Source organism: Myodes glareolus, chromosome 2, assembly GCF_982192425.1.
Source record: "Myodes glareolus chromosome 2, mMyoGla1.1, whole genome shotgun sequence".
NCBI lineage: Eukaryota > Metazoa > Chordata > Mammalia > Rodentia > Cricetidae > Myodes > Myodes glareolus.
The window spans coordinates 118,217,458-118,245,249 of NC_142027.1; the positions used below are offsets into that span (position 1 = coordinate 118,217,458).

A 27,792-nucleotide genomic window follows, 5' to 3' on the forward strand; every position below is an offset into this window, starting at 1 on the left:
TGTGCCGAGCTTTTAAGTAAACGCTATGGATCAAACTCATGCTTGCCCAGCAAGTACGTTCTTCATTGAGCCATCTCCTCAGCCCCTTCACCAGCATGCCCGAATGCCTGTAATTTAGTCGAGTTTGCACAAAGCAGAAATCAAAACTTATTTAGCCAGAGATTATCCTGAGTACACAGGCTTGTACATCAACCTCACCTTTATGAATGGATGCATCCAAAACACCCGCTAGTATAGTCATTTGAAATACAAAACACGGGCTGGGGATGTCACCTGGTGATAGAGTGCCTGTCAAGCTTGCATAAGGCCCTGGGTCCCATCCCAACTCCAGAAGAAACAAAACTCCCACAAAGCACATTTGTATCCCCCATGGAAGCAATGCTATCCATGACAATCTGTTTCTAAAACTCCTACTGTTAGCTCCCAGAGCTGACCATAACTTATTAATTTCTCCTGTTGTAGACTACCTGTGAGTATTGGGGTTGTCCCTATTATTTTATTAGGACTAAAGGAGCTGGAAAGGGCCACATGGGGGCATTCAAATCTAACCTCTAGGCAGAACTATGTTTATTGACTTAAAAAAAAATAGGGGGGGGGGGCTAGAGAAATGGCTCAGTGGTTAAGAACACTGACGGCTCTTCCAGAGGACCAGGGTTCAATTCCCAGCACCCACATGGCAGCTCACAACTGTCTGAAAATCCAGTTCCAGGGGATCTGACACCTTCACACCAATGTACATAAAATAAAAAGATAAATAAATCATAAAAAAATAAGGGGGCATCTTAGATCTCACCTACATGGATGGATGAGAAAAATTTTCCACAGGAAGCTTCTGGCTGTAAACTTTCTAGGGAAGGAAATGATTCCCATAGACTATATGGGGATCTGGAAAGTATAGTCTTTCAGTAGGGAACGCCCTGTCCCCAAAACCATCTATTGGTCCAACAAGTCATTAGGCAGGCTCAGAGAGCTTACCTTGTAGTTATGTGTGCTGCTCAGCTCTATGTGTCAAAAAGCACACAAACTATAGTAACCAGAGGGAAAAAGGACATGGGCCATATCCAGAGGAAGCCAGGTACAACTTCCCAGAATCCTTGCCCCATGAAGCCACACAGCATGACTCTTGCTCCTCTTGCTCCCCCAAACAAATGGTTGTGCAATGTTGTATGCGGCGCTGAACACTGAGAGGAGTGTACCTCAGCCCAGAAGTGCAGGATTCTACTGGGGACTAGTCCCTTGGTGCCCTCTGTCCAGCAGGTTGTCAATATTCCTGGCCCCTCTAGACCCAGGTGCTGCATGTGAGTCATGTTGTCTGTGTAGTGTCAACCCAGGAGTCCCCCTATTCTCAGCTGAGGAATGGTGGGAAATCTTATCCCATGATCTCCCAGGATCCTATTCCCAGTGCTACTGCCAATCTTTCTGACGGCCTTGCAGGAGCATGGCCACTTCAGGTCCTCTCCTGCAGAGTGTGTATAAAATGGTCTCCAATAGAAGTAGAAATACTTAAGAAAAGGCATGTCTCCGTCTTCTATGCCCCATTCCTTGAGGATTTCAGAGGTGCAGACAGAAACCGAGGGCTCCTCTTCTGATGATGTGGATGTAAGACAGAGCATGTGACACAGACTTCTGCTAGTCTCCCCAGGAGACTAGACGCATCCAAGCATCCCTTGTGCTTCAGCTCCTAAGCCCTTTTTATTCTCCCCAAGGATTTGGAAAGAGAAGACACAGTAGGAAACACACTTTCTTCAAATCTACAAGGCAGTTTGTAAATCAAACTGTGAAAATTACTGTGTTGTCCTTTTGCTTTTTCTCGTTGCGTGCAGTCTTTTTTTCTTTTGAAATTTCTTAGAAAGAAACAAGGGCTTGCATGCAAAGAGGACCTCCGTTATCCAGCTTCAGTGCAAGGGCAGGGGTGTTTGTACTTTGCAGAAAAGCCTGCGGGGCCATGTGGCCCCTTCTGTGATGGAGGAAGGGAAGAGGGAGGGAGAGATAATAAATGGAGGCTCGGATGGAAGATGAACTGCCTTGTTGAAGGTGTCCTTGGCTAAATCACAAGTAGATATTGGGTAGCACGACGCAAGTCAACCAACTCTGTGTGAGTAGCAGAGGATATGAATATATTCACCTTTATCAGCTCTAATAGCAGGAGTTCAGAGTGATGCAGGGAGAGCCAAGAGTGTTGTCCTTCCTGCGGCTCAAGGCCTGTTCCTCTACTCTGGAGCCATGGAAGGGAGAAGATTTCCCATAGTAACTGACCTGGTAGGATATTTGAGGGTGAAGTGTTATAGAACTATAATAACTTTAGAATAGCATCCAGTTAGTGGTAAGTGATCCAGAGTACAGAGGATTGTGTGGAACGCGGTGGTGATGATGCAAGAGATGGCAGTTGTGGCGATGGCCATAAAGATAGTGATAATGGTGAGGAAGGTAGGAGGTGTGTTGGTAATGGAGATATTGCAGTGTTGTTGACGTTGAGGGCTCCGCCGTAGTGATGATGAAGAAGATGGGGATTGTGGTGACGATGGTGAGGCTGTGGCGACGATCAGGATGGACATTGTGGTAATGGTGATGAAGAGAGAGGTTGTGGTGGTGATGATAAAGATTAGGAATTAGTGATGATAATGATGAAGCATACGGTCGTGATGATGGAGGGAGGTTTGTCATGAGGATCAGGATGATGGGGTGGTGGTAGTGAGGAAGAAGAAAAGATGATGATGATGATGATGATGATGATGATGATGGTGGTGGTGGTGGTGATGATGATGGTGATGGTGATGATGATGATGGTGATGATGATGGTGATGGTGATGGTGATGATGATGATGATGGTGATGATGATGGTGATGATGATGATGATGATGATGGTGGTGGTGATGATGATGGTGATGATGATGATGATGATGATGATGGTGATGATGATGGCGATGGCGATGATGATGATGATGATGATGATGATGATGATGGTGATGATGATGGTGATGATGATGATGATGATGTCGTCCAGGATTGTGGTGGTGATATTGATGGAGATTGAGGTGACACTGGTGATGCTGGTGATGGAGGCCATAGTGGTAATGATGAAGATGGGGGTTGCAGTTCTGAGGATGATGGTGGAGACTGTGATTATGGCAACAAAGGTGAGAAGAATGTCAGGAAGGAGCAGAAACATAGAGGTTGGCTAGCCTTGTTCAGCCCAGCACCTCTATGTGCAGGGGCCCATGAACAACCCCTCACTTGTCTGAGCCTCAGTGCTTGTCTGTGGAGCTCAGACACTGTTGGGGACATCAGGTGTAGTGCCTGATCTGGTCTGTGCTCAGGACCCTCCCCCTGCAGGTGCTCTCCTATGAATGCTACCTCTCTATATTTGGTTTACTTCCGGTTCTCATTTGGTTTTCTCGCCATAAAGGATTCCAGGTAGGTTTTAGTGCTGTTGTTTTGTGTGTTGTCTTTTAACTAATAGAGACATTCCATTTCCATAGGTAACAGATGTTTGCTGAAGGCCAGCATATTTTCCTAGCTCCTTCTGTAAAAGTAGGGATGACTGAGGGCTGGGGTGGGGGTGGGGGGCTAGGACAGATAGATAGGAAGATGGCTACAAATTTGTGTTTAAACCTAATTCCCCATGAGCCCGTCCCTGCAAAGCTACAATGTGCAAATGCTCACCACGTCCCTGGTACCACTGCTGACCTGGACCTGGGGTATCTCAGGGCTGTCTCAATCATGTGCTTCCTGTCTCCAACAGGGCCAAGGTTAAGAAAGGAGTAAGCATCATTGGGGTAAGAGCCAGCAGCCCTGCCATCTGGGATGTCAAGCAGAGCTCGGAGTATACTGGGAAGTACGCACCAGCTGTCCTCATCTGTCAGAAGAAATCTGCTGGCTTAGAGAAGAGGTGAGTCCCACCTGACCTGCCCTATGCTCAGAGTCTCTGCCATGGTGGCTTCCTCTTGCTCCGAAGTTGGCTAGCTGACTTCATTGTGATTTGTATGTGGTGTGTGCAATCTGTCATTACTGCCTTCGGGTACAATAGGTGGAGTCTTCCAGATGGGGGCCATCGGGGTCCTGTTCGTAGTGGACCCACACTGGGCCATAGAAACTTTCCCCCGTGTCAGGGCCTCTCCATGCAGTGGCACCTAACAGTAATGGAAGTTGACACTTCTTTCCATTCATATCAGAGGTGTCAGGATGGTGAGGTTATCTCTTACCACGTGAGTATTTCCACATGTGTTAAACACGGGAGCGTTCACTCTTTTGCAGGCAGGTGTATGCGACCACCATTCCGGGGCCGATGTCAACGTAATGCATATGATCGTATTTGTGCACAGGCACTTTCTGATGGAACAGCGAGCCACCTGCTGTGGAATTACAGGCAACCGTGAATCACTCTAGGGAGAAATTAAAACCCGGATCTGCCTCTGATAGCCACCAAATTAGAAACCGGCAATTCACAGCTGGGCAAAGAACGGCTTGGCGACTTAGGACTTCTTGATTTATTCCCCTCTCCCGGAACCTCATTTGTGGCTTCGGAGAATTCCTAGTCTGGTCACATACATTTTCTTTGTCACTTTTAGGTTTCTTCTGGATCTTCCTATTACTGAAAAACTGAACCAAAAAAAAAAAAATCAAAGGATGAATCTAGGCAGGTAACGCATTGTTCCTGGAGCGCAGTTTAAAATGTCAAAACTTAGTATTTGGAAAATACAGTTATTTCCCATGGTATGGAGGTGACTTCTACCCATTCATTATCAAAAACACTTGAAACCAAGTCAGGAATACTTTGTCTTGAGTCTCGTCCTATGCTCCACTACCTGATGTTAATTGGGGGAAATCTGGGTCACCTACAGCAGCTCCTGTCTGTGTTCCTCCTTTTTTATGACTGGAAAAAATTGAGAAGAAAAGAGGAAGTTGGTGTTTGTGCTCTGCCCTGTAGTAGGAATGGGTCACACAAAAGAACTTGTTGGTCTTACATATGGTGTTGGCCCAGTGTGTCCATGAGAGAAAGCCAGTTTGCAAAGGGAGCACCATCCTCATGTAAAGTGACTTTGTGTCACGTAGCCAGCAACATCATGAGGCTAGACAGATAGATACCTGTGAAAGTGGAGCGCAGTGGGCCGAGGGGTTGGTGGGTGTGGAATTTGGGATTGATGGATGGATGAGTGGATAGATGGCATTGTGGTTTGAATGTGAACTGTCTCCATAGGCTAGCTTGTTTGTTTGAACAATGAGTCACAGCTCCTGGTTTGTTTGGGGGGGGGGGGGTGGGAACTTCTCAAGGAAATAGATCACTAGGGGTGGGCCTTGAGGTTCTGCTTCCTGTCTGTTCTCCACTTCCTTATTGCAGATGCAATGTGACCACCTGCCTCACACTCTTGTTTGTTTATTTGCTTTTCTCGAGACAGGGTTTCTTTGTGTAGTGTTGGCTGGCTGTCCTGGAACTCACTCTGTAGACCAGACTGGCCTCAGACTGAGAGATCTGCCTCCCTCTGCTTCCCAAATTCTGGGATTAAAGGTATTCACCACCATGCCCAGTCCACCTCACACTCTTGCCTTTTCTACTCTGATGGATCTTTTCCCTACATAAGTTATGAGTCAAAAGAAATCTTTTGTCCCTTAATGTAGGTAGAGTTTTCCCATCCTGGGAGCTGCTTCCAAGTTACCACACAGAAGCTTATATTAATTGTAAATGCTTGGTTGCTAGCTCAGGCTTGTTACTAGCTAACTCTTACACTTAAATTAACCCATATGTCTTATTTATTCTCTGCCACATGGTGGTACCTTTATTAGCATAACACATCCTTCTACTGTTCCCTCTGCATCTGGCTGCCCACGCCTCTGACTCCTTTCTTCTTCATTCCAGTATCCTCAGTTTGATTGTCTTGCCTAACTTTATCCTGCCTTGTTATAGGCTGACCAGCTTCTTTATTAACCAATAAGAATAATGGTATTCACAGTGTACGGAAGGATTATTCCACAGAACCTAAAGGTGCTCCTTATGGGGGTATTTGGCCACAACCAGAAGAAAAGTAAATGATACATATTTAGATGAATATATTATGGATGGAAGGATGAAGGACAGATAGATGGATGAATAGATGACAGATAGCTAGCTAGCTAGCTAGATAGGTAGATGAATGGACAGGCAGATGAATTGATAAATGAGTGAAATCGTGGATGGATAATGGATGATGGATGGATTGATGGCTAGATGCTTTGCTAAATATATGTTTTTAATCCTCTACCACAAGAGGAGAGACAAGTGGGGAAAAGGGTCCAAGCTAATGTACTTTCATTTTCCCTCATGCCATTGTTTGCCATCTACCATAACTCGTTGATAGTAGCAGTAATGTTGCCCATGGATACAATGGGATTTGGACCACCATACATTATTATTTTGTTATCTTTATGCTTTGTATTTTCTCATTACAATTGGCCGAGTTCGTCTTGGGCACAGAAGGGAAGAGCAGAGCACTCTGAGGGTGGCCCCTCACCTCCTCATACAATTCCCCCGGTTCTGACTCTGACAGCCCAGAACTTGTAGTACATTGCCTCTCCAAGCCATCCCTGGGTGCTCTAACGTGTGGAGCAGTCGGCTGTTCTGCTGTGCCTCTGTCAATGTCTCCTTTAAGAAACAAGACTCTGGACATACTACCCAGGTATTTTCTTATGAAGAATGTAGTGTCATAATGCCGCCCATTTGGAGAACTTTTCTTGTTCAATGCTTGGTTCATATTTATGGGACAGATAATGGAAATGCAGGCATGCATGAGCCTGTGTATGAAGTACCTTATATAACTGTGAGGGCACAGTATATTAAGCATGTGTCTATCACATGCTAGTGATGTGCTTGTGCAACTTGATAGTGTATACCTTTTATAGGATGACAACACACACACACACACACACACACACACACACACACACACACAGTGTGGGGTCCTAATATGACAGGTCTGCCGACTGAACTTCATGAAGAAGTTAGATCAGAAGCTTCTTTGGTGTCAGAATCATGTTTCGTTTGCAGCTATGTCCCGAGCATCTGAGAAGTGCTTGGTATGCAGGAGGATGCCTATAATTGCTCGATAAATTCTAATAAAGTCTGGAATGAGACTGTCTCTGTTAACATATGCATTAGGATACAAGTCTAAATGCATACTTATGGAGTGATCTCTCGTTTATGAGTTCAAAGAAGTCCACTCAAGGAAAACATAGAAGGATATTTATTTGAATAGATGCTGTCCCAGAAAAACTCCAGAGAAGATTGATACCTGAGATTCCTGCAGACAGAGCTGGGGAGCAGGGAAAGGCTGAATATAAATTAATTTCTACAGTGAGTCATTTGATCCTAGGTCCCCCACCACCATCCTGTGTCTGTTTTCAACTTAGCAAAATGTACAGGATGAAATAGATATTTTTATTAGGTACCACATATTTATTAACATCTTCAATAGTTATCCCCTTTCATTTTATACTTCTATCTTCATAGAATGGAATCAAGGGAACCTTGGGCCATTATTTCAGGTGGCGTTGAAGCGAGGCAAGGTCTTTTTTTTTTTTCTTGAGGATAATTGGAAAATGTTTCATTGAGTTGACGCTTAGATAATGTTGGTGGGTTTGGCTTGAGGGGCTGTTTTGCTTTCTAAATCCTTCTTTCTCTCTGGCCGGTGCTCGGTTATCTCAGAACTCGGAGCTCAGCTGTTGGAAACTCAGGAGAGGCAGTCTTCATTAGCTGGAGAGTCATAGATTGTGTGTTGCCGATAATCTTGCGCGGATCAGGAAGCTGCCTTAATGAAGTGAAGTCGCTGTGACAGGTGCAATTTCATGGGTAAGGAGCCACTTTTGTATCAGCGATGCGCTCAGCGGGAGTTAGTGAGGATCTCTTATCGCCCTCAAGTTCATCTTCCTTGTTTGAAGAAGTTTGTTTGCTGAGACTCTCATCTCAATGCTGGTATCTCGGCGATCAGATCTGCTTTGATTTGCCTGCACGGATCCTAAAACCACAGCAGAATAGCTAATTGCTCTCTGCCCCCGGATCCCATTCTGCAGTTTCAGAGTCTCGCTGTCCATGGCCCTGACAAAGCCTGATATGTAAAATTCTCTCATGAACGGGGGTTTCCCAGAGGCTCCAATGGCGAATCTGCAAATGATGTTCTTGGCACACAGAGTTAAGTGTGAATAAACTTCAATGATACCAGCCTGCATATATCTGAGTTCCCTAGCATGGCTACAGCCTGAAGAGGTATTTACCTCGGAGAAAGAGAGAGAGAGAGAGAGAGAGAGAGAGAGAGAGAGAGAGAGAGAGAGAGAGGGAGAGAATGAGAAATGCTGTATATTGGCTCTCTCTTTCTCTGGCTCATGCTCAGTTAGCTTTTTGTCTAAGGAGACTGTGTGTTTTTAAAGCCTTGATTTCTTGACAACATCTTGTAGACTGGCAGGCATGCATCACAAGAAATTAGTCTTTCTCATAATAATCCTCTATACAGTCCATGCAATACTGATTTTCCACTTACTGTAGGTAATGTGTTTCATTTTAAAACAGATACATTTTAAGTAATAGAATGAGCTGCAAAAAGAGGTAATTGATATTCAATTTGTATTTTAACTATAGATGGCTGTATTTGAATTCATGAAGCTACACTAAAGTCATGCCTGACAGAAACATATCAAGCTGTATTTCTTAAGATTAATGTTCTCATTTTCTCTGATAAACACTATGACCAAAAGCAACTTGGGGAAGAAAAGATTCATTTGACTTACACTTCTCAGGTCATGGTCCATCATTGAGGGAAGCCAGGGCAGGACCTCAATCAGGTACCTTAAACAGAAACCAAACCATGGAGGAGGACGCTAGCTGGCTTCTCCTCTGGCTCATGTGCAGCTAGCTTTCACATAGAGCTCAGTATCCGCTTGCCTAGGGAATGGTGTCACCCACAGTGGTACCTACATCAACCATCATTTGATATAATCCCTCCCAAGCATGCCCACCAGCCCATATGATTAATATAATTTTTAACTTGAGGGCCGGGTCCCTCTACCCTGGGTGACTCTATGTTTATGTCAAATTGGCATTAAATGGCTTGACTAAGATAGACAGGCATTTCTTAGTCACGTGACAGAAGCAATGAAGAAGGCCAGCCACGACAGACTCTGCAGTTCCTGGTCCCGTTGGATTCCCAGGTACCTACTCTGCTCCATACCCTGTTAGCTCATGGCTTATAGTCTCATAGATTAAGATAGCGGCAGGAGTGCCAAACATTGCGTCAGCATAGCAGGTCAAATAAAAGTGACAGGAGAAGATCTTCTTAGCTGTCACAACCCTTTTTTTTTCCTTTAAGGGACCTTTCTGGAAACCCCTGCTAACCTCCATCCCTTGTCAGAACAGAACGGCATGGCTATGCCAGGCAGCTGAGAAAAGTCAGGCACTAGTTATTTCAGACCGTGTGCCAGTTCAGAGTCAGGGTTCCGCCTGGCACTGCGAACAAGAGCAACATGGGCGGCATGGAGACCAGCATACGTCTCAGTAATTAACAAAGAAGAAACATAGTGGGGATTCCAGGGAATGATTAGATGAGGGGCCATGCTTGCCTCTCATTCACCATCCCTTGTCACATTCCCATGGAAACCTACATCAGCATCAGCACTGAACTCGAAACTCAGGGAATGCTCCAGAAAGTACAGACTGGAGAAGACAAGAGTCAGCCAATCTCAGTTGGACCTTTAAAAAAAAATGGAACAGAATGCTTGTATAGGCGAGAGTATAAAACGTCTCAGGGGCATGTACACATGCAAATAGAATTATAATGGTCAGAAAGAAATAAGGACAGACCCCTAACAAATAAGATTTTCTCACACGAAACAGCTCAGAGCCTGTCAGGGTGCTCAGATTGCATCTGAGCACCATGTCACAAAGACAAGTCAAGCCTGTAGGAAGAAGAAACTTCTGGGGATCAGGAGGGCGTTAAAAGATAAATCACCACTTACTAGAGTCACTTGTAAAGGAAACAAACCTATTGCAGGGGAATAAAGAGTTCCAGGAGATAGGAACTTTAAGAACTGGGATGAGAAATATTAGAAATAAGAAAGCAAAAATGCTGGAAATCAATCATACATTAGTATAAAAAAAAGAAAAGAAGAATGACAGCCATATTATGATGTGGCAGATACAGAGTGACAATTAAGGTCAACACTCCTCTATTAAACTGATGTCCAGAGCAAAAGACAAGCACCCACAAGAACTGTGTGCATATTCATGTTTGTAGAGCCAGGCACTATGCTATCCAAAAGCTAGAAATCACACAGTAACTGAAAACCCAAAGATGAGATAAATAGAATGTACTATATCCAGAAGGTAACGTAGTATTCAGTAGAGAAAAGCCAGGAGCAGGATGTGATACTGTCGGTCAGGTCTTGGAAACACTGCTGTATGAGTTGAGTGACCATAAAGATTCCTATGAGAAGAATATTAGAGATGACCCTGGAGCTCTGGCATTTGTGGAGCTCAAGACCCCAGCGATGAAACTACTACATTTATTCTGCTCTACATACCTAGTATCAAACTTCCCTCTAAGTTCATATTTCTACCTATAGATCAGTGATGCTCTCCGTCCCCACCAGAGAAGTTTGTGCAGAGGAAAGTGCTTAATGGAGAAACTCGCAACTGGTCAAAGTGCAGACAGAGAATGTATGTCTGTGGAATGCTCACCCACAGTTGGTACCATACTCTTCCCCCCAAAGCTCAGGACCTTCATGGACTAGGAGGAAGATGATCTAAGAGCCAGAAATTAGGGAGGACCAGAAAGAAACTGACCTTTAGACATGACCAAAACTACTCTCATGAACTTGCAGTGGCTGTGGCTGTCTTCACACAATTGAGCCAGTCAACATTCCTGCGTGGTGTGGGAAGGGGATTATGACTCCCTCGTCCCCAGCGGAGGAGCTATTTGCTCTTGGTGGCTGATGGGGTGCAGGGAGAGTCAGTTTACCTTTAAGGGTTTGGGTCCTTGTAGGTTAACCATGCTCTAATAGATGATCCCACACCCAGGAGTATATGAACAGCACAAACTGGACTTGATGGGAGAGAAAGAGAGGGCGAGGGACATATGAAGTATTGGAGTAAGGTAATACAGAGATTAGTTCCCACGTTGTCACGTGAGCATGCCTTCAAGGAGAGTGCGGACCTTATACTCAGGTCCTTTAAGCTAGATGGTTTCTCTTTACTCTGAATTTAAATTCTCCAGCATGGACACGGAAGCCCTTCAATCATGGACAAAGTCTATGCTGAGGATGCACGGTGCTGTCTCTACATATTTTGACTCAGAGCCCACCAGGAGCTTTCCCAGCCAAATGTATTTTTAGTAAATCCTGCTTTAGGGACCTAGTACATCACAGTCATTTCCCATGCTCCTGAATGGCATGATTCCTGTGTGTATTGGCAGAGCAGATATGGAAACAATAAAAGAGTTTTTCTGGGATGAGGGTGAGGGTGATATCTCATACATTGCTGCAGATGTATGCCTGGGGATACTGTTGTAGAAGCCTGTGACTCAAAGTCACACAGCCTGCAGTGGTAGCACTGGACCGTTTCAGTTGCAGATGTAGGTGGGATACATGGGGGCCATGGTCGCAAGAGTGTCCTTTGAAAATGGCAGAAAGTTAAAGTTAAAGATTAGTGGCATGTTCATCAAAGAGCAATTGAGTTAAGAAGTGTGTCTGTTGTCAATGGTGAGAGGTGGCCCCATCCTGTTCATCAACACCAGGAAACACCTGAATGTGTGATTTTTAAGGCGGAAAAATCTTGAATAATGGCATTATCTTAGTTTGTTTTATACTGATGTATATAAAATACACACACACACACACACACACACACACACACACACAAAACATCAGGTCCAAAAGCAACCTGGAGAGAAGAGGTTTATTTCAGTATACAGTTTATAGTCCACTAACCAGGGAAGCCAAGGCAGGAACCAGAAGCACGAGCTGATTCTGAGGCCGTGGAACAGTGTTACACACTGGCCTACTCCTCATGGCTTGCTCAACCTGCTTTCTTGTAGCACCCAGGACCACCAGCCCAGACTGGGCTACCCCACATCACTTGTCAACCAAGAAAATGCCCCCAAAGACTTTTTGACAGGACAATCTGATGGAGAGATTTTCTCAATTGAAAGTCTGACTCAACTTGATATAAAGCTAGCCAGCACAATCATATAAAACATCCCCTCTTTGCTTCTGTGTATAGACCAACATGTATGTGCCTGTTCATGTATGTCAGGTGCATATACACATGTGTGTGGGTAAGGGTCAGTAGCTAACCTTAGGTATCATTTCTCAGGGGCCCATTGCCTTATTTCAAATTACATCTGTGGATGTTTCCTTCACGTATGTATGTGTGTGTTCAGTGTCTTCAAAGGCCAGAATAGGGCACAGGATCCCTTCAAACTGGAGTTATAGACAGTTGTGAGCTACCAGGTAGTGCTAGGAATCGATCCCTGTCCTCTGCAAGAGCAGCAAATGCTCTGAGTCACTTCTCCATCTTCATCTGCCTTATTTTTTGAAATACAATCTCTCATGGGAACCTAACACACCCAGTAGGCTAGATTGACTAGCCAGTGAGTCCCAGGGAGACTGGTGTCTCTAGCTCCCAGCATGCACCTCAGATCTTTTGCATAGGTCCTAGGGGTCAACCTCAGATTCTCATGTTCTGGGGACAAGCACTTTCCTGAGTGAGCAGTTTCGCTAGCCCTTACCTCATCACGTACTATCACCTGTGAGCAGAGCTCCCTACGCAGATGCCATTTGAGGGCGGGAGATACCATGTCTGTGAGAAGGGATGGGATGAGGTCACACCACTCCCGGAAAGACCCATGTTCAGTAGATGCACCTTCAGGTGGGGGATATTTGGCGTGCAATAAGACACAGGGTCTCAGATTTGGTTACCACAGTCCTTTATTTTGGCCCTGCAGATACAAGCATTTATGGACTGGCCTCCGAGAAACAGACTAGGCGAGGAACCATCAGGAACTCATGCACACGCTTCCACAGTGAAGGGGAGTTTAAGCCCAGCTCTCCGTAAAGTTATGCCTCGGGCTGCTGCAGTTACCACTCCCTGACGTTCGCTCAGTCCCATTCTGCATCTTGTGAGGGAACACATGCCTTGCCTTAATTTACCCATGCATTGCCCTTTTATTACATCCATATATTTGGTGTTTAATATCTCCCATTTCCAGGCAGGGAACTATATTTAGAGTTAAATTATTTAGTATCATTTTTCGGTGGGTAACGATGGTGAGTTATTTTGTTCAGGCAGAAGCTACCATTTTGGGTTCACACTATCTCCAGGGAGCCCTAGGCAGAAAATGTCATTTTTTCCCCTAGAGCTATAACATGATAACCTAGAGCTTAAATGATAGCCTAACATCAACCATAATTATATGATGTAGCTCATCAGATGTTTCGTGGACATTTTTATGCTGTGGATCATGGCTGACGTTACTTGTTCTGGAGTTAGGATTTCACAGAACCCAGACAATTGGCCCGTGTACTGGAGGACGACAGTCTTCAGTGTCTAACTTACAAGAATCTCCTGCGGTCTCTGTCACAGTCAGTGTGACGCATAGGAAACTGGATGTCGCTGTTTGTCTTCCTGTGAGGTTTTGAACTTGATGCTTCTGTTGAGACGTGTGTACATCTTTGTCCTGTAAAAAAAGTGGTCAATGCCTGGGTTTATTCCTATGTTATTTCTTCTCTTTTCTCATTTTCCCTTCTATTTTTCTCTTCAGATTTTTGGGAAGTTGTTGTGTAGGAGGAGCAGCGGGGGCTGTGTTCTCTCCCGGATCCCAGCTAGCTTACCCCTGAAATAATTACACGGAAACTGTATTCATTTAAACGCTGTCTGACCCATTGTCTCCAGCCCCTTATTGTCTAACTCACACATATTAATTGACCCATTTCTAATAATCTGTATATCACCACGAGGTTGTGGCTTACTGGGAAGATTCTAACCCACGCCCATCTCGGAGAGGAGAGCCATGGCATCTGCCTGACTCTGCTTTTTTCTCCCAGCATTCTGTTCTGTCTTTCCCACCTACCTATGTTCTGACCTACCAGGCCAAGCAGTTTTTTTTTTATTAATTAACCAATGAAAGCAACAGATAGATAGAAGACCCTCCTACATCAGTTGTTGCGAAGGGCAGGGGCTAGAGTTTACATGTTATGAGCAGATGTGTGGAGGCCAGAAATCAATCTTGAGCATCCTCAGGCACTGTCTACCTTGCTTCTATGACACAGTCTTTCAGTGGCCTGGAGCTCACCTAGTAAGCTAAGGCTGATCGTCTAGTAAGACGCTGAGATCTGCCTGTTTCTTCCTCCCTAGCTCTGGGATTGTAAGCACACACTATCATGCCTGGATTGTCTTAAGTGAATCCTGGGGCTCGAAACAGGTTCTTGTGTTTGTATACCAAGCACTTGACTGGCTGAGCCATCTCCTCTTTGGGTTTTTGGAACAAGTTCTCACCCTGTTGCCCAGTATGGGTATTAGCAGAGAATCTTCCTGTCACAGCCTTCTGAGATCTGGGATTCTGGGTCCTTTCCCCCGGCCCTGTCTATGTCTCTCCCTGTGTCTGTGTTTTTATATAGCTATGGCTCTATTCTCATACTGGCTTCTTATCTACAGTTATTGTGCAGTCTGTTTGTATGAGCTCACTGAAAAATTGAAAAGGATGCTTTCTTTGTTTGCTAGGAATTGCGATTTTTTTTGCAATCACATTGGGTCTAATGTCTATTGGTTCTGACATGTACTGTTCTAATGTGTGTTGGTACTGATTCATGCAGTTCTGATGTGTGCTGTCCTGACTTGTATTGGTCCTCAAATGCATTGGCATGGAGAAGAACATATTCTGTATTCCTTCTGAGAAGCACAGCTCTCTCAGAGAGAGGGTGGTATTCGTCACAGCCAAGCCCAGCTGCCATTGGGTCCCTTCAGTACTCAATGCATTTTGTTGTTCTGCAGCAGCCTGCACTGTGAGCATCCCCTCACACACCCCATGATCCAGGATTCCAGTGAGCTCAACTGAATGGAGCAAATGACACAATTGGGTGTTTTGCTTCTGGACGACCTGGGGAATCAAGTTAGAAGATAACAGTGGTTCAAAGGGATATTGAAAAATAAAGCAGAAGAAAGGTTAGGTGATCCATTGAGAGGGACTTGGCGTAAAGTCCCACTATGGAAAGCACCACCTTGTCCCAGGTTTCTGTAAACCTCATGCTGGTGGCATTCTTCTGCCTGGCTTTCTCTACTGCTGGCATGGCTGGGGTCTAAGGAATTGTTTGTTTAGGACTCTTCTTTTCCTGATGGGTGCCAGCTGGTCCAAGGATGCTCTCGGTGACATCTGTGCTCATGTGGGGAGAAGTTGGCACTGGGGCATGAGACTACATGCTGAGATTGTTGCTTTCAATCCTCTGCTTATAAATCATGTGATATGACACTGGCCCTCTTCAAGGCTGCAGACATGAGTCAGTGTGGGGAAACATAGTTGATTGTTCTGTTTAACCAAGAGGGAGGGAGAAAGGAACAGAGAGAGACAGAGAAAAACGGAGATCCTTTCTTCCATTTTTCTTTCTTTCTTTCAAGATAGGACCTCATTATATAGTCCAGGCTAACCTGAAACTCACTATGTAGCACAGGCTGACCTTGAACTCTGGTTCTTCTGTCTCTGCCTCCCAGATATTGGGGATTACAGTCCTGCATCACTATCCCTGGCATGGCCACAGTTTTATATAACATTTCACTTAAAAAAATCCCCTTCTGTCTGTCTGTACTGAATCCCTGTGTTTACCCCAATTCTAGGCAACCAGGGGCCTCTTTCTGTAAGTTTCCTTTTCCTTAATAAGTGCTTCAGCGGAGTTGGCCCAAGTCCAGCAGTGGTGAGTGGATAAACAAACTGTGACTACCTAGAAGAGGGACAAACTAGTACTTTATTAAAACAAACAGTTGTCAGCTTCAGTGTGTGCCAAAAGAAACCAGTTCCTTGAGCAGACACAGCTCATGGCGATAGTGTCTAGATTCAACTTCTAGATCTCATTTTAAATGAACAGATGCTCATTTCTCAGTTGGACCCACTGAGTCACCAAGTATTGAGTTGTTGTTGTTGAAGCACAGACTCATCTAACCATGAGACTTCAAACTTCCTATTTATCCAAGGATGACCTTGAACTCCTGACACCCCATCACCTGAGTGTCAGGATTATGGAGGAATGCACCCCTGTGTCAGTTTATGGGTGCTAAGTATCGAACCCAGCACCTCTGCATGCTAAGCAAGCACGCTATCAACTGAGCTCCATCCTGGCCGCAGTTTAAACGCTTTGAGAGCAAAGGTGGAAGAGAGCCTGCTCTAGTCTGTCACCCTAACTGCAGTAACACCGGGAGTTTTCTTATCCCACTATTTTGATGAGGCTTGTTTCCTTTAAATTAAACTTTGGCTAAAATAAATGCTGGTAGCTGCTGGGCACTTAATCTTTGTCTGAAAGGTAAGGCCAATTGTCCTACCATGGTAATAAGATGCCAGATGACCTCAGTCTCCATTGCAAGGTGAAGGACTTCCTTTCCAGTTGTCTGAATTCTAAAATGCTTCAGAGCAAACTGGGTTTCTCATTTTGTGTGCAGAATACCAATATGAAATACAGTCACATCAGGTTCAATTTCAAGATGTGCAGAGGAAATCGATGGGGACTTCTTCTGTGTCACAAGCCACCTTGTGGGGTCAGTTGGCATCAGGCATGGTCTCTGGGATTGCTTTCTCTATAGTCACTTAGTTGTGGTTGGACAGCTCCTGAATGGATACCCACTGAATGCAGGTCAGCTGATCCCTTACACGGATTCACATAGCACTGGATAAAGGAACATTGTGTTTGATTTGTGGGTCGTTCTTATAACAAGGAGCAAAGCCAGATGGAAGTCTAAGGATGTCGCTTGATTGATAAAGTGCTTGCCTGGCATACATGAAACACTGAGTCTGGTCCCTGGCACCGCCACAATCTTCCATGGTGGAGCATATCTGCCATCCTAGCTCTTGGGAGGCAGAAGCCTGAGAATCAAGAGATAAAGATCATTTTCAGCATCTTAGCCTGTGAGGTCACTTATTCCTCCAATTATTTTTCCATTTGAATGTAAGTTCAAAGAGTTTATTTTACCACTAAACAGAAGAACTGGGGTCCTCTGCAGTCAGAAGGTAGTTGTGAAAAAAAATCAAGCAATAAAAGCATCAGTATGATTGAAACCCAAGAGACTGCGACTGTAGCATGTTCTGAGGGCTGTGCTGTCTGGCAGCAGATGGTCAGCAAACCTCTCAGGACTGCAATGGCTTGGATCTGAGATTCCCATCCCCACCACAAGTTTACATAATGGCACTTGGTCGCCAGCTTGCGGCACTAATTTGAAAGGTTCTAGAAACTTTAGAAAGCAAAGCCTAAATGGAGAAAGCAGGCCACTGGGGTGAGTTCCTTGAGGTATATTGCCTCAGGCTTTTCTGTCTCTGCTTCCTGTCCACTGTGAGTGAGCACCTCACTCTCGATCCTCTCACTGCCCAAGGTTCTTCCCAAGTATATGAGGCCAAGCCGCCATGGACAGAACCCTATGGTTCCCTTTCTCCGTTAAGTTGTGTGATGTGTTTGTGTCACAGCAGCAGAGGCAGCTGACACTCAAGACTGCAGGCGATTGTGTGTTCAGGCCTGAGCCTCGCACTTTCTCAGGGAGTCAGAGGACAGAAAGCTGGGCGGCCGGGATGAAGTGTTTTGCTATGTGCCGTTGGTTCTGTGCAAAACTGTACTTGGAGTCCCCTGAAAATGACATCACGGGAGTTCTCATGAGCTGCTACCCTGAGATGGGACAGGTTGGGCCCCAGAGACAGAAGCAGGAAGCCCAGGGGTTCATTCCATGTCATGGCATTGCCCAGGATGCAGTACAGGAAGGCAGGCAGGTGCTGCTGCCCTGGATCTCCACAGGGAGGGCGTACAGAATGTGGCCCAGGGCCAAGGTGAGTTTTTGCAGTTTTAGCATGTTTGATCTGTCAGCATTTTGGACAACAACCTAAACAGCTTCATCACTGTGTGAAAAGTTCCCTGGTGCCTTCCCTACCCTGGCTTGGGTCCAGGCTTGCAGGGAAAACATACAGCCAACCCAGTCAGTTGCAGAATGGGAAAAGCCACCATTTCCTCAGCCAAGACGAAGGATGAAAACAGGGAACCAGGGACTTCATTAGTGAATCTCTGTTCCTTTGGACTCTTTAAAAGCTCGTTAGGTATCACCCGAGTCTTGCATAGTGACTATGGCACATAGTTTGGGCTAACAAAACCTTAGCAAAGGAAAATGAAAATATATGCATATACATATAGATATATAAAAGGATAGACCCATGTAACCGTATATACACGCGTATATGTGTGTACATGTGTTGTCTATGTATGGAGGTCAGAGACCAACTTAGGATTTCTTCCTCATAACACCACCTGCCTTGTTTATTTCGACAGGGTCTCTCACGGGTCAGACACTCGCTGAATTTGCTAGGCTGGATGGCTGTTGAAAGTGCACCAGGGATCCAGCTGTCTCTGCTGGGTTTACACTGGGATTACAAGTATGCACCACTGCTCCCAGCTTTTTATTATTTATTCATAGTACCCATGTCTTGTAATCCTAGAATTTCCCACAGTTTGCAAAGTGTTTTTTACCTGGGAAACATGTATCCTCTGGTTACGGTTCCTAAAGACGTGCCACTGCGTCTGGGTTGAGTGTCATGGGTACTTGGCAGTTCTGTGATACTTCTGAATGTTTCCTCAGATTGATATTCTTAATTTCCTCAAAATAAAATTCATAGACTGAGGAATGCAATTATAGTGACACTTATGTGCCCCTTAATAAAATGTGTCCTTTAATAACAACATGAGAAGTAAGCCTACAGTCTCTCTGCTAACCAACGGCCCTGTAACTGAGAGTGTGTTGGGTGCAGGAGTCTTTTTGGCTGCTGATCAGTATGGCGTAAGCACTGGTGCGAAGGGGCTGTCTCAGCCACTCTTCCCTAGGAGGCTATGCTAAAATTTCAGTTTGAGGTTAGGAAGCTGAAGGATGGATTTCTACTCCTGAACTCTGAGTTCAGAAGCATAAGACTGATAACCCTTGCATTAAAGGTGACTCAGGGCTCTCGGAATGGGACATGACCTATTCAAAGGGAAAGAGTGTCCTAAAGCTGAAAAGCCCCAGTCACTTTACTTTGTGACTTGGGGCGCAGGGGTGTTAAGGTTCGAGTGTAATCCTAAACAACAGAAAACCTGCAGGAAGCTTTCTAGATAGAGGAACCATGTGGCAACAGGGGAAGCATCGTTAAACTCATTAAACTGGTCAGTAACCATTTGGTCCCTGTTGTGATCTTTATGTGAATTGCCCTTCCTCCAGGTCATGTCTCTAAACACCTGCTCCCCAGCTACTGGTTGTTTCCGGGCAAGGCTTGGGGGATCTTGGGGGTGCAGGGTCTGGCTAGCAGGAGTGTAAAGGGGATGACCTTGAAGTGACACCTGTGCGTATTTCTGGCCTCTGCTCCCTTCCGGTCTGAGGCTGAGACAGAAGAAATTCATGCTATATGAATCCCGCCATGCTTTCATCATCACGATGGGCTGAACCATCTCTGAAGCGAGGCACCAAATCAAACCTTCCCTTCCCCCAGCTACTTCTGTCTCATATTTTATCACAGCAATGATACAGTAAGGAATACACTCCTCTAGTCTAGGGTTCTAGTCTAGTCTTCAAAACATAAATATTACACATGAGTGCGGCTTTCACACTGTTCATGGTACTGACACCATCTGAGGACTCCTGGCCCCATGGGGTTGAGGACTGATTGAATATAATCAGCATATTGGCATGGAAAAGTATAAAATTTGGGATCCTTCCTGAACCCTAATTTCTAGTGTTCAGGAAGGATCCCCCAGACTCAATAAGCCACGCCAATGTATGCAAACAGCAAGAGGATTCTTTATTGTCGAAGGCTCCAACAGGAGACTCAGTACTCCAGTGATACTGAGCCCCCCCTTGTATTTTTCCAGCCAGTATTTATAGGATCTCAGGGTTACATAACCGGGAAGCACAGCAACAGCAACGCCATTGGTCAACTCAAATAAAATTAACATATGGGGTGGATCAACATCAGGACAAAAACAAGTCTACAAAAACAAGTCTAAATTAGGCTAGTTTCAGCCAGTTTCTGCCCCCTTGGGTTTCGATACACAAAGGACTGGGTGTTTTTCTCAAGACAGCTTCTGCCGCCCACAGATATCCTGTTTTGCCCTGGCCTGTTTGATCAAAACATCTTAAGATGGAGACTAAGGTTGGGGTCTTTCAAGTATAACAGAATTAATAAAACTGTTTCAAAGAATTACTGGTCTGAGGGCTGCAGAGATGGCTCAGTGTTTGAAAGCCCTGGATGCTCTCACAGAGGACCTGGTTTCGATTCACATCACCCACGCGGTGGCTCACAACCGCCTGTGACTCCAGTTCCAGAGAACATGAAGCCCTCTTCTGACTTCTGCAGGCAGTACATGCGAGTGACACATATATATTAATGCAGGTAAACACCCAAACACCTTAAATAAAACAAATACACCTTTGAAATCAAGAATAACTGCTGGCACATGAAAAATGCCCTCTAAGACCTTGAGCCACTTCATTCCACATGGGGTGTCTCCATCAAACCCCTCCTGTCAGGGCTCAGAGCTTGGGAAGAGAAGGCAGGAAGATTCTAAGAGCCAGTGGGGATGGAGGACACCAAGGAAACAAGGCCTCCTAGACGCAGCAGAGCTGGCACACAAATGGGCTCAGAGACTGCGGCTGCCTGCACGGGGCCTGCCCGGTCTGAGTCAGATGGGTTCCCAGTGCTGAGAGGGAGAGGAAATACCCACCACAGAGTCAGAAGCCATCTTTAATTGATCAACGCTCGCTTGCAAAGGAAAATTTAGTTTCTCCAAGGGAGGTCTCACTGAATATGAGCCACACTTAAGAGCAGACCCTGTGCGCAGCAATAGATAGCCAGAGCAAAACAAGCTCTATAGTATTTTTGAAGGTTTTTTTTGTCACAGAATTCTATGTTTAGGCATTTTTGCTTTGTTTTGCCTGACAGCTCTTTTGCTTATATATAAATTATGGTCTCCGATTTGTTTTTACGGTTTCCTGTATGTGTAAATGTGCGTCTTGGTGTCTATATATGTTTCTCCTGCTTTTTCTTTGGCTCTATTTTTTCCTCTTTGTTTTGTTCTATACAGCTTGTTTGTTTTAATTTTATTTTTAGTATGATTTTAGATTTGTGTTTGTCTTCTAATGAGAGAGAAAGAGCAGGAGTGTATGCGTTTAGGTGAGTGGGGAAGTGGGAAGGAGCTGCGAGGAGTTAGAGGAGGCTAAAATTGATCAGAATGTATTGTATGAAAACAATACTTTTATTAAAAAAGATATAAAGACTAAAACTTCAACAAAAAAGAAGAAAAGAAATATGTGCTTCATTTACTAGCATATTAAAATCACATAGAATAAAATATATAGATTAGCAAGCTCACTTCTGAATGACTGGAAAGTATATAAACAAATATGTGTACACACCCAGCATAGTTAACTGAGTGAAGGTGAGCTATAACACAAGGTTAATGACGGAAAGACTAGAGTAATACGTATTTTCTCCTCTATTCAAGCCTTGAGGCCTCTTGAGACCCTGCAAGGTATCAGGTTCTGTACTGTGCATGAAAAAAATTAAAGCAAAAACAGAAGGCCTGAGCATGCTTGTCATTGTAGAACCTTGTTCTTTCATGAGCTGTCACGTGACACATTCTGTCATAAACACAGGCCAGCTTTGTTGAGTACAAAAACCCAAACCAAAAACAAAACAGAAAAACCACATGCAGGAGTTTTAATTCTCTGTTACTACAAATTTACCATGGGAAGATGCAAGCCTTTCTTTCAAGTGTGAAATTGGGCTTGGTGGTTGATGGACAGGGAGCCGTCCAGCTATTGTGGCTGAAATCGTTTGCTTTCTATAGATGAAGCACTTTCTTTGAGAGCTCTTGTGGCCTGGCAATCTTGCAATGACAGACTTAAAACATTCAGGAACACGGGATCAACTTCTCGCTGAGTGAAGAGCGAGACATGTCCGCCAAGCTTAAGGTGGGTGTCATGGCTGGGGACAGCAGCATGGAGGGTAAATTAGAATGGCTCAAGTCTAGTATTCAGTCATCTGAGCAGATGTATTAAAATCATGCAAAATAAGAAAACGAAAATCATTAGAATGAAATTCTAAGGCAGCAAAGTTGCTTAGAAGTTGAGTTTTCTTTAAAGGAATTGTCAGAAAGAACCAAGTGTGGGTTCTTCTGCCCCTTAGTCAACTGTGGATTGGCGTTGCAGACGGCCTGCAAACTGTTCTCCGAGTGACCTTGTGATGGGATTATGAGCCTAAGCAATTTCAGTGGAGGCCTCAGGCAGAGTTTATGAGATGACTCGGATTGAATTTTGCATGAGGAAGAGAAATGTCATTTAGCATTTATTGTCAAGTGCTATTTTAATGCCGACGATGAGATGGCCAGACACTGTTGACACTGCTGTCCCCCTGCCACTTGCTCCAGAGAGTCTGCTACTAGTCCAGGGGAAGAAAAAGCTACATGACTTTACACCTGCTGGCCAGGACTTCTTCCTCATCTTCCTTTCTTCCATCTTCAAATGCTACCTTTTACTTAGGACGTAAGTGAAGACCCTCCACATCTGCTAATGTTAGATACTATTATATCCCGGTACTCGGAGGGTGACTATGGCACACAAACATCTCACATCTGTTAGAAGCCTCTTCCAAGTCTTCTCCTTATTCCTCTATTTTTAATTAATAAATTAATTATTTTTATCTCATGTGTTCATTCATGTATGTGCATAGGTATACAGCACTTGTGTGCAGTCTGGAGGTCAAAGATCGATGTTTTATGTTTTGCTTGATAGCTTGATGCTTCATTTTTTGAGGTAGGATCTCTCACTGAACCAGGTATTCACCTTTTCAATTAGTCTTGCTGGCTGGCAGGACCGAGGATCTTTTTAGATCCCAGCTCTCCAGTGCTGGGGTTACAGAAGCTAACTGCTATGCCCAGCTTTTCTATGTGGGGTTTAGAATTCGAACTCAGGTCCACATGCTTGTGTGGTGAGCACTTTACCAACTAAGCTTTCCCCCCACCCCCATGTCCACTGCTTCTTCTGGATTTAAATCATTGAAGTCTCCTAATTTTAACATTGGATAAAAGCATCACTAAATTCAGGAGGCCAGAATCGCTCCTGTGAAAGGGTGGGTACCATCCCCTAGCCCACTCTCTCCTTGACCTCTGCCCTTGACCCTACAGAAGGAGCCTGTTCCTTACACTGCAAAAGGGCTTAGACCAAATGAGCAAGTTCTTCCCGACCTTGGTGGTGAATGAAAGAGTGGGTGAATGAATGAATGAACAAGTGTGCTTAGATGACCCTGGATGGCCACCTTAATCCCAGGGCATGTGGCAACAGCTTGGAGTGCAAGAAGCAAAGGAGTAGGTTTGCCCTTGAAGTCTCCAGAGTCTTTGTAGCAGTGGATTTCATCCTTTTGCACCTCCAGAACTCAGGAGAATGTGAGCTTCTAGGTCACTGTATTTGTGCCAATGTATTTTAGCAGCCAGAGGAAGGCAGCTCTCTTTCCCAACTCCTCCGGCTGCTGTCCTGGGAGACATGGGTTTCATGCCCCAGGAGGATAGTCCAGCGTCCCAGCTCTGGCATTGTCTGATTTGAGCACCTGTTTGAGTGAAGTGCTGACCCGAACTACAGCAGAGTGATTAGGTGGCTGTACGCCACATGACCAAGGTCTGTACGCCCCATCACTGAGCATTCTGAAATGTCAGGGTCAGCGTTGTGATGGGGGGAGGTCATACTCCTGTCTGTCAGGGGCCCCAGGTTCAAACAAATCAAAGCGATCAAAAGAAAGTGTCATAAAAGCAAAATTTCTCATAATCTCAAACACCGGCCATCCTTTCAAGGGGAGGGATCCGCCAGATCTGCCCCACTTGGCTAAGGACAGGAGGTGACTAACCAACACCAGGCGCTTGGTTTCCTGCTGAAGATGCAGAGATAGATACAGCAGATCCTGCGTGTCCACGCAGCTCACACACAGAGAGAAGCCATTTCATGGCTCTGAGATTGTTGTGATGAGAGAGGTGAGTGCTCGCTATGGATTTTCTGAGGCATTTCAACATTCTACATAGAACATAACAAGCTAGGCTTTCAGGGTCAAGAAAAAAAACGCGACCACGGTTTGACAGCAGAGGCATATATTAAAAACACGATGTTCTCCGTGGAATGTCTCGCTTTGTATTTCTGTATCATTCACAGTTCTATCTATTAAAAAATGATAGAAAGCCTCCAGCTTGTTCATTCAAGGGGAAAGAGGAGAAGCAAATGAAGAGGTTTGATGGAGATGCGGTGGTGTTCAAGTTGTTGGTTCATGAAAGAAAATTAGCCCCTCGTGAGTGATTGGCAGTGGTTTAAATGTCTTCGTGGGTTCTTTGAACACTTGCCATCGACAGGTAGAGTCTAATAAACTTCTATGAGTTGTGACTGGATTGGTTCCTTGCCTGAAGTGAATGGGACAGAGCAGAAAATGCGTAACCACTTAGGAAATAACTCCCAAGGTCCATGTCCACTCTTGCCCTGATCTCTCTCAAGACTAACACTACTTTGACACGTGGCCATTCAGGGGACACACTGAGACCCCCTGCAGTAATCAACCCTGGCAGACTAGTAAGAAGGCTTCTCAGAGGCCTTCCTACAGCCTATACCAAGTGACTGATGCCTACAGTCCTGATCAATTAGAAGAAAGATTCTGAGCTCAAGTTACCAACCCCAGCTGCTCCTAAGTCTTATAACTACAGAGGCACGGGGACAGCCAACAAACTGATTTTATTCTACCAGATAAGGCTGGACTTACAGCTCCAACGTAGGCTACGTTTGCCGTTTGTCTGGCTTGCTTCCTCCGTCTGCTGACTATGTTCTCAGAGATGCCCAGCTCCCCTGTGATGAATGGACAGCAACAATCTCAGAGTCAGCCCATCCCATTCTAGAGCACAATAGAAAACACCCAGCAAAACCTGTCTCCTATGGTCTCGCTAGAATCACAGGCCTACTGGACTTTCCTATAGCTTTGCTGCTGAAGCAAGCCCACAGCCAAGGTGGAGTCCAGTACTGGAGATGCAGAGATAAGGTTATGGTCACTAAGGCATAGGAAGAGTTTTGCAAGAGGCACATTCCTTTTTTACAGGGCTACTGCCTTGTGCAAGGAGAGAGTCATTTAGTGAGCTATTAGCTGAGTCACAGCTTCCTGTCAGGTACGGTTGTAAGCTCTGGGTTTGTAGCAGGGACCTGTCAAATCCTGAACCAGTGGCTTCTTGGGTCATGCCAATCCTGCACTGTGTCCCTCTCCATCCTCAGAGCTGATTCTTCAGGGTACCAGGCTCCCTCCATCCTTCAGCCAGTTATGAATCAGAGACTGACTGTGATCAATTATGGACAGTTCACCAATAACATGACAGAGAACCCAACCTGCCTCCAACTCCTATAAAAGGGCCCCCCCTTTGACTGTATGAGCCTCACATGTCTGTCCCTAGTGTTAATATTTCTTCTGATAAATCTCTTGTGCCAAAGGACAATCTGCCTCAGTTTTCCCCTTAAATCCCAAATCGGAAACTGTTCACAATGACGTTGTGACTCAGATGTTCCTGCAGGAGACCATTCTATGTGTGTGTGTTTGTGTGTGTGTGTGTGTGTGTGTGTTAAGTTACTGGTGCCTACAGTCTTGATCAATCAGAAGGATTCACTGAGCCCAAGCCTCTTACCCATTCCCCCAGCTGCTCCCAAATTCTGGGTCTTCAGAGACATGGGGACAGTCAACAAATGGGTTTTTCCAAACCCTAAACCAGTGATTCTCAATCTGTGGGTTGCAGCCCCTTGAGGATCACACATCAGATATCCTACATCGCAGATATTTACATTACGATTCATAAGCTATAATAACAAAACTACACTTAAAAAGTCGCAGTGAAACAGTTTTATGTTTGGGGACACCACAACATGAGGAGCTGCATTAAAGGGTGGCATTATTCGGAAGGTTGAGAACCACTGACCTAAACCCTTCATAACAGTGCAGTGACTTGGATTTCACTCTGGAGACCTGAACCCTAAAGGTGTCAGGAATGAAACAGCCAAAGATCCAAAGCTGACACTTTACAGGGTTTAGATCCCAGTGAGTGAACTCAGATGGTGAAAACACGGTGAGGCCAGTGCTGGGATGTAGCTTAAGTCTGCAGAATGCTTGCTTAGCATGCATGGAACCCTGGGCTGGATTCCTCGCACTGCATATAGCCAGCTGAGGTGGTGCCTGATAGAATCAAGATGGCTGGGAGCTTGAGGTCAGCCTCAGCAGCATAGAGAGTTCGGGTTCAGCTTGAGCTCCAGAAGACCCTGTCTCAAAGCGAAACAAAAGGGTGGAAAAAAAAACCCAAACATGAGAAGCCCAGCTGGTAATTCTACCCTACTCATCCAACAGCTCTGACATTAACTGGGACACTTTCTTCTAAGTCTTATTTCTCTCATCTGAGAAATTAAGATATGAAATATCTTCTCTCTCTTTAAAAAGTTTCTCCCCCCCCACAGATAAAATGGGGTGATTGATGTGTGAATGGCGCATAAACTACACAATATTATTGTTTTCAGTCTTAAAACCGAGAGGAAATACGTGCAAATCATCATCCTGACAGAGGGTTGATGCTCCGAACTGAAGACAAATGACCCAGTTTAGAGAAGAATGGGCCGCGTGTTTGAACAGAGATTTCCCCAAAGAAGATATGCAGATGGTAAATGACATGACAGGCACTTGGCACAGCGAGCTGTCAGAGAAACAGAAATTTCAATAGAAGATGCCAGGCTACAACCTGGAGCGGGGTTGAGTGTAAAACAGACATAAGCCAGGCATGTTGGCATGCACCTGTAACGTCAGGACTCAAGAGACTGAGGGAGATTATCGTCTGCCGTCCGAGGCCTGCCTGGATTGCATAGTGAGGACCAGGCAGCCAGAACTACTTAGTAAGATTCAAAACTAGCAAACTAACAAGCAAACAAAAGTAAACAGTCTCAATGTGATCACAGAAGTCTGTCTTTCCTTCCATGTATAGAGTGTTTCCTTGCATGTATGCATCACATGTTTGCAGTCCCACAGAGGTCAGAAGAGGGCCTCGAATTCCATGAAACCAGTTATAGATGGTTGTACATAACTATGTGGGTATCGTGAACCAAACCTGGATCCTCTGGAAGACCAACCAGTGCTCTTGCCTGCTGAGCCATCTCTTCAGCCCGTTACAGTTTTAGTCATACTTCCCCACATGTTCACACTAAATGAGAAAGACTCAAACATACAAAAGGGCCGAAGTATTGCAGGGCTGAATCGCAGAGCCATAAAAGAGAAGGCACTGGTGGGAGATGGCTCAGATGGCAAAGCTGCCAAATTAGAGCACTGTCGGCCCCAGTGAGAGACTCCATCCATAACAAAAACAAAACCAAAAAATAATGTGGGCAGCTCCTGGGGAATGACACCCGAGACTGACCTCTGACCTCTGTGTTTTAAGTGTGCACATGCACACACATGCACCTGCACATACATGTACATGCGTACAAGCAACCCTACCACATCCACACAAATAATCAGCCAATGAAGGAAAAATGCT

At 45.0% G+C, this 27,792-nt stretch overlaps 1 protein-coding gene across 1 annotated transcript in view; it reads left to right on the top strand.

Annotated features, from left to right (window-relative positions):
- Tmem132d (transmembrane protein 132D) overlaps positions 1-27,792 on the top strand; it is a 618,857-nt gene that overhangs the window by 283,946 nt on the left and 307,119 nt on the right. The window contains exon 3 of the mRNA XM_087903615.1: positions 3,743-3,889. Within this exon, the coding sequence (XP_087759741.1) occupies positions 3,743-3,889 (147 nt within the window). The remainder of the gene's footprint in view (positions 1-3,742; positions 3,890-27,792) is intronic.